At 45.0% G+C, this 7,984-nt stretch overlaps 1 protein-coding gene across 2 annotated transcripts in view; it reads right to left on the bottom strand.

Moving 5' to 3' along the window:
* Positions 1-7,984, bottom strand: part of LAS1L (LAS1 like ribosome biogenesis factor) — a 47,935-nt gene continuing 39,951 nt past the window's right edge. Inside the window, exon 13 of one of the 2 annotated variants that reach the window (XM_074962386.1) lies at positions 1-266. In XM_074962386.1, coding sequence (XP_074818487.1) covers positions 176-266 — 91 coding nt within the window. In that variant the 3' untranslated portion in view covers positions 1-175. The remainder of the gene's footprint in view (positions 267-7,984) is intronic. The other variant, XM_074962387.1, reaches the window with a different exon arrangement.

The raw sequence follows: 7,984 nt of genomic DNA, 5'->3' as shown, positions 1-7,984 counted from the left end.
AATTAACTTTTGTTGTTAAACAGACTAGAGTTACTAGACAAATGACCTCAAGCACAAATCAAGTTATAAAACAGTCAAACACTTTTATTTCCCCCAGGAATTTTTTGCATGATAGACTATTTTAATATCACCATGATATCTCTTTGTGCTACTTATCTTGTCTAAAACTGGCTGCTTAGAAGAGCTGAAGGCCACTTTTTATTCTATGGAGGTCATTCTGGGTCCACAATAATCCTTCCATCACAGCTCCATTCGATTCAGGAGAGCTGCAGAAAGGAAGAAAAAGAGCAATTTAAAAGCCCCAGTGATTTGTGTAAGAGCTAAAGTGAAGAAAAATCACTTTGAAAAGCACTTTTAACTTTGCCAATGAGAGCAGGCGAAAAAGGGCTTGTGATGCGTGCCCTTTGGCACCACACTCTTGGCTCATTTTTAACTCGAGCTGCAGTGTCTGAACGTCCCCAGTCAATATTCAGGATGAACTATGAAGCTGCCTTTCCCCTCTACAGGTAAATATAACATCTGCTAATGTGAAAGATGCAAATGGATGCAGAATTACCTGTGCAATAATATTTTAGCTGAACTGCTCTTTGGAATCGGGAACACGGATATATCAGGCAACATGGTATTTCAGCAAGCAGTCAACTTGAGACCTGCCTATGCCAGGAGATACCTCGTATGCACAATACAAGTAGGCACAAGTCTCACAGCCTTGCCGTATCAGCCATTTTCTATTACTGAGGTCCTTGTTGAGGTTGTGACCACCCTGCTCTCGGCAAGAAGGGGCAGAGATCATGAACAACATCAGGAACTCCCACCTGTCAGCAGGATGCTAAACCAGTATAATGAGAAGGGTGGTTCTGAAATAAAGGTGCAGCCCTGGGGGTCAGGAGATGTAGATGTCACTCCTGGCTCAGCCAATGACTCCCCATTGCTTAGATCATAGGAGAGTCTCTTGTGCCTAGCCCAGTGCAGTCCTTACCCATAAGTGGGGCTCCTACCACCATACAAATAACTTCTAGAAACCAGAGTGTACTTAGAGTTTTGTTTAAGGAATTTATTGTTTGGGCAATGCCCACAGTGTTCTAGGCCATTTCCAAACATAGATGGTGGCTTGCTCCCTCACAATCAGTATAAATAACCCTTTCCACTGCACAAATTACCCTCTATGGGGACGTCTTAACAGTGTTTCCTAATCCCAGGGAGAACAACTGGGGAACACAGGTAAACCACGCTATGCCCATCAACACTGCAAGACACACGAGTGCTTGAAACTAGTCAAGACACTACCAGGTTGTTAGAAGACCTTCAAACAGTAAGTTTTACAGCTCTTATTCATTTTCCTGGAGTTGAGAAGATGTGAACCACGGTTAAATTTAACAGTTAAGTGTCTAAGGGATTCATCTGAAACCTGCACTCTGGCGCTGTGGAGAGCAGAGGGCAGTCCGTGCTGTCAATTTCAAGTTTTTCCGTTTTTGTTCTCTTCATGCTCAAGGACAGATCAAATTTCAGCTACAACCCAACGTCCTCCACAGTAAGTGTATGTTCTCTACTGACACTATTTGATGAAACCCCTGGGTTTAGATACAGACTGCAGTGTCTTTCCTGCTGACTCATCACTCAAGGACACTGAAATCCAGTGATTAAGCAAGACTATTAAAAATGAATCCTGTTTCTGAAATGTCAAAACTACCTTTTGACATGATCTGCAAGGCTGTGCCATGCTAGCAGCTATGCCCAGCCACCCACAGACAGATTGCCTTCTGGCTATCTTATTGCCAGCCCAGCTATTGCTCTCAGGCAAGTATGGAGAAAACAGTGATAAGAGTAACAGAGAGGTGGGAGAACCAAAGGCCCTGCCTGCCTATGTGCAAAGAGCAGTCCCTACCTGAGGAAATGGGAAGGCACTCAAGACTCAGCAGCACCATTCCTAACCCACCAGTAGCCAGAGGCATCCACTGAATTCGAAGTCAGGTGAAATTCTTCCTTTAGGGCCTACAGTAATTCTTAATTTACCCCCTGCCGCAGCTTTGAGCTGGGACACACCATCTGGTAATCTGCCCTCCACTGCCTGAGATTGTGGAGTTAGTGGCCAGTATCAAATCTATATTTGTAAGTTAAAAAAAAAGGTGGCTACAAATCACAAGATAGAGAAATGATTCGTCACACACTTTTCACAAAGACATGGAGATGGGTGCACAAGGAGGACTCCCACGAAAGACTTCAGACTCAGTGCTCAGCTCATCTTTCCCTATCCCTCACCTTCATCAACAATGCCAGTTCTGACACACAGTTTGTCGTCTTTTCCCACTCCTGTCTGTGCCAAACATACAATATGAAGAAATACCCTCCCGCCATACCTGTTCACATAGCCACCATCTTCTCATTTAAATCCTGCATAAAGACTGACTCTCTTCTTTCGCAATGCCTACCAGGAGTTCATATAAAAATTCCAACTTCATCCATCCTATGGGATTCCCAGAGGTCCAGACTTCTGTGTCTATCCTTTGAACTGTAAGCTGTTTCAGGCTGGGATTGTCTTGTGTATCTTGTACAATGCATACCACATAAATAGCATTTAAAGAAGACCCTATCAACCCACAAAACTATTTAACTCTTTGGCTCTTGTATACTGCCCTAAAATTGCCTACAAATATACAGAATATAAAAACTAAGGAGATATAATTATGAATAATGGTATGATACTAAGAAAAAACTAAGGCTTTCTGGAAGCATCTCCCAATAGCAACGTCTATTAGGCTATAGCCGAGTCTCACAAGGTTGACACCTCTTCACTACTGCCATTTTAAAATGTGACATCAAAGAATTCTCATTCAAGAATGTCTCCCAGCAACTCACAATTTCTACAGCTACCTGTGGTAATTTCAACATCAAGTATTGTTCCACTACTAATTGTTTTCATTATATTTTTAATAAAACATCCAATAAACTAAATTGCAAAAGACTCTGGAGACAAATACTGCAGAGAACAAGCTGCACTGAGTGGAAGGTGGACTTCATGTGGTCAGGTAGGCCTTTTCAATCTTTGATTTTTTAGGATACGAATATGTGTTGCTGTGCACTGTTAAACCGCTGCCAAGTTCCACCCCAGAGATGGCTGCACTTCAGCAGTGGACAAGATCATTTCCGTAGATACACAGTTTACAAATTGCTTTGGGTACCACTTCGATAAGAGGTGCTCAAGAAGCATAAGGAACAGATTCATAGATTATAAAGCTGGAAAGAACCACTGTAATCATCTAGCCTGACTTTAGGTTACATAAAGCAGGTACCGCAAGCTGCATGTCTTCTGCAGTGCAGTGCTATGTGTGGGCTAGTTTCTGCTGTGTTGTAACTGCAAGAAGCTGCAACTGAAGTCAGCTGTTAGGTGATTTCTTCAGGAAGGCAGCTGCATCCTATACGTCACTTGCCCTCTTCCTCTTTCACTTCCAAGAGATGCTGGGGAGAGCAGAAAGCTGAAGATAAAAGAGGTAAATAACCCTCACTCCCAACCACAAGACATTAAAAAAAATAAAAGCCTGAGTCACAGAGAAACGACATTTCCAAAGGTATCGTTAGTTGTGTGTAGTTGGTTTTCCTTATGGCTGCTTCTATAAACCCCACCAGTCAAGGCCTCTCCCCCAAGCACTACCACAAAAAGTTTCCCCCAGCCTACTGGGAACTTATCTCAAGAAGCAGTTATTGCTCTCTTCAGGATTATCTGTAGCCTTTCAGATCATAAGAATGACTGACCGGCATCCTTCCTCCCCACTCCACTCTGAACAAAACACACACTCACACCAACAACTCTGTCACAAATTCACACTTACTACTGAACTGAGGCCTGTATTCTGCTATCACCTATTGCATTCACTTCTGCAACACCCCTGCTACACCAAATTACTGAGTACTGACAAATTATACATCAAGAGACAAAAACAAACAAACACACACACACAAACATCCCTCCCCCAGAATCTTACAAAACAAGAAAGAGAGAGACACACACACACACACAAAAGCTCTCTGGATGGATGCAGATATGTAGATAAACTAGACGCCATTTGTCATTAGTTATTCTATTGCTGGGAGGAGAATCATTATGGGGATTTCAAGGGGAATGATGCATGCACCCAAAGAACATTTTGCTGCAGGCAAGAAGTTAGCAGAGAGTTTGAAAGTACAGCAAAAACAGCTAAAATGGGTCAGATTCCCACATTGTCATTTGTGGGACACTGGAAGATTCTGGGGGCTTTCACCCAAGCATTATTAAAACTCTGCATGACTCTCTGTGGTGGAAGTGAAGGCACTACATGCATATATCTGCCAGCACAGAATGCATCCCTGTAAAGCCCGTTTAGGTTTCATCCTCCTGAATCAAGCAAATGTGCACATCCACTTTTCTGTAAAGTTTCCCACCAAAAATACAACATCACTCTGGTTATCAGTCATTTATTCTCCAGTCAAGGTAAGAGCTGTGGATGAGAGAGTGCTATTGGGATGGAAAAAGTTACAGTACTAGCTTAAGAACTCAGGAGAAATTTTAAGGCTTCTCCCAAGTTAAGTATCTTTACCAATGTTTCCTGTCTGTTGTTCCATAGCTATGTTATACAGCAGGGGTCTCAAACTCAATTAACTTTAGGGCCAGTGCCAGTCCTCAAATCCTCCCAGCGGGCCAATAATGTCACTCATGCCGCCCAGAACCCGCCCCCCCCAAATTCCGCCCCCCCCGCCCAAGGCTCTGGGAGGGAGTTTGGGTTGGGGAGGGGGTCTTGGGTGCATGTTCTGGGATGGAGTTTGGGTGCTGAGTGCAGGCTCTGGGAGGGAGTTTGGGGGTGGGAGGGTGTGTGTGGGGGAGGGGGTGCAGGCTCTGAGAGGGAGTTGGAGGGTTCGGCGCTTACCTGGGTTTCCAAGGTGGGCCAGGGCAGGGGGCCTCCACGTGCTGCTGCCCCCAGGCACCACCCCCGCAGCTTCCCATAGGCCGCAGGGGCGCTCGGGGTGGGGGCAGTGCGCGGAGGCGCAGCTCCACCATGCCCCGGGGCCGGCAGCCACGTGGACCAAGCGTGCAGGAAGCCGCTCAGCTCCACTGCACTGCTGGTGGTGGGTGGGCCCCGGGCCATTTTAAATCGCCCGGGGAGGGAGTGCCTGGGGGTGGCAGGTGGGGCCAAGAGAAAGACCCAGCTCCAAAATTGCTGGAGCCCTGCAAGACACATTGGGGAGGTTCTCGGCTGCAGATAGCCTGCGGGCTGGGACTTTGAGACCCCCCATTATACAGTAAACATTCCAGTTATCCACTTGAAGGAAAACGTTCATCTGGGTCTTTAGTTTTACCAACAAACTAATTTCTATTCTGTTTTTCTGTTCTACAGCAATGTCAGCTGCTCACTGCTCGACATGCTGATGAGTCAATCTATCATTTTACCCATGGACATCCCTACCCGACAGGAATCAATTTTTTTAAATCTCTGTCCTGTTTTGTGTGTCAAGCAAAGTTTACCCCTCATTTCAGGCTATGGAAACCATGGCAGATTGTCAGAGGTCATCTGTGGAGAGACAGAAAAAAACATTTCTTTGAATTTGTTATTTGGGGTGAAGTCCTAAGTAGGGAAGCACAGCGAATGACTTCTGAAGGCTTTGATGTTCAGAAATAAAGACAAATACGTTCTGCTAGGGGTCACTGCTGTGATAGACAGTTGAACGCCACATTGCAAAGGACACTTTATAAAGAAAGAAAGTTTGCCTAGGAGGTTGGAAATCCATTTCTGTACCAAATTACCTACATAAACCCCTTTTCTTTACTGTTTTAAAAGTACAATGACTCTAAAGACACAGGTGGCTTTTTACCCATATACCTGCCCTCTCCAGGCTGGAAGGGTCAGTTGGGACCAACTACAAGCCTGACTTTTTAAATATTCTCTTAACAGCCCATGAAACAACTGCAAAGTCAGTTATAAGGAGGAGGCGTTTAAATCTTGACATGTAACATTCTATAAAAATTATGCAGTCTGGGGGGAAGTCTCCCAAAGGGTTTGCCAAGGATTTCTTCATGTTGCGACTGCTTTTTAGAGACACAGCTTTTACTTGCTCGTCATTTTCATTTAAGAAACATATTTGAAGGTCCTTAGTTTTGGCTTTAAAATAAATAATAATTTTTTTGCAATTATTTGGTGTCTTTCAACCAAGACTCTCAAAATACTTTACACATAGTAAGCCTTGCTGCACAAGTGCACTATCTATTTAAGGATACAAATGGTGTGTAGCATTTAAAAGTTGTATCAACAAATACAAGAGAGGGGAAAAATCACTCTAGAAGTTCTCTAGTTTTGACAAGGTAACTCTGGCAGGTTTTACCCTGAAAATGTCTATAGCCCCTGCTGATAAGTTATTATATGCCCCAAAATCCATTTAATCAACATGGCCAGTCCAACTCTGATGTACCAAAGGTGATGTTCCATCAGCTTCCGTGGGAAAGGAACAGTTGCTAGCAGTAGTATCATAGTATTCACCAGCTACTTCCTTTTGTTGTGCAATTACAATAGCTTCAGCTACCTCACAGTATTTAATACAGCAAATGAATTTCATATAAGCAGCTAAAGAAATGAGGAAGAGTAATCAGGTGCAGCAATGCTAAGAGAATACAATATTCAAAACAGCAGGTGAGCAAGAACCGTGTGTTCCCTGGTGTCATATACAGTGTCTAAAGCCATTTCTACTTTCTACTTGTAAGGAACTGTTCACAGGCTCTAAATACAAAGAGTTTTTTCCTTCTTGTCAATCTATGTGATGGTATATATACCCCATATAGTGGTGAAAGGGTTAATGTGGGCTTGAAAGACCAATTAATCCAGCTGGCCATATCTGGAAGGTGGGCCAGCCCTAATTAAAGATGATGCCCAGCTGGGTAATGGCTGAAAAGAGAGGTAGTGCACCATAGAAAGGTGCTCCAGGGAGAGAGGCAAGAAATCTGTAGTCACTATTTTGTTAGTGGAGAGACCTGTGGTGAACAGGAAGGCTCCTGCAGGGCAGGGAAGAAGGTTGGAGAGGGAAGATAGCTGAATACACATGACTGAAGCAAGCTCTTGTGGTTGACCCTGACACCAGGATGAGAAACCTGTGGGGAGAAGCCCTGGATGGTGTTTCTTATTACAAAGAGCCCAGAAGGAGCTGTGACAAAGGTTATGGTAGGAAGGGAGGCAGGAGTGTGTTTGGCAGAACTTGGCTGCTCATCCAGGGGTCCCTGTGTAGAGGATGGGTCTAGGTTCCCCTACCAGCCACTAAGAAGGTGGTGTCAAGCCCCTGATGATGCACATAATGAAAATTCAGAGCCTTGAGAGGTGGTGTGATGACCGCTGGGTGCAGAACCAGAGACCTGATGCAAGGTTTTGGAATTTCTTGTTGTACTTTGTTACACTGGAAGGGATGGGACTAAATGTGACCTGGCTGCAGGACCGTCTTGAGAAGGGATGGACCACTGCAGGACCGGACTGACTATCTGCAGGGCCGTGAGAGCTGAGAGCTGCCCAGCCATGAGAGGCCACACCAATGGTGAGTCTACAAGGAGCAACGGAAGCTCCCTAAAAGTGGGGGGAGGCCCCCGCGCTGCTCCTTCTCCTGAGGCCATGCCCCTGCACCACCCTAAGCTCACTCCTCTCCACAGACCCCCAGCACCCCATCGCTCACCCTTATGGCCAGTAAAAAGCATCTAAAAGTGATGGGGCCCTGGCCTCCCCTGTTCTGGTGCCCCTGGAATCTACCCTTCCACAATCACACAAATTGGAAACACTGCCTGTAGGATTCCTACAGCTCAGACACTACAGCCAACATTAGATAACTGTGTAAAATTCTAGTACAAGGATAAGCAAAGCTTGAAAACTGCAGCGGATGTTGGCAAGTCGGACACATTCTGTGAGGAGTGGGTGAAAGCTGGCAGGAGTGGAGTGAAAGTGACCAGAATGTGGTTAACGCCATTGCTGATAAGAAAGCAGCT

Source organism: Natator depressus, chromosome 9 (assembly GCF_965152275.1).
Source record: "Natator depressus isolate rNatDep1 chromosome 9, rNatDep2.hap1, whole genome shotgun sequence".
NCBI classification, from domain to species: domain Eukaryota; kingdom Metazoa; phylum Chordata; order Testudines; family Cheloniidae; genus Natator; species Natator depressus.
Note: the sequence above shows the minus strand (reverse complement) of the source record. Positions and strands in the feature narration are given on the sequence as shown.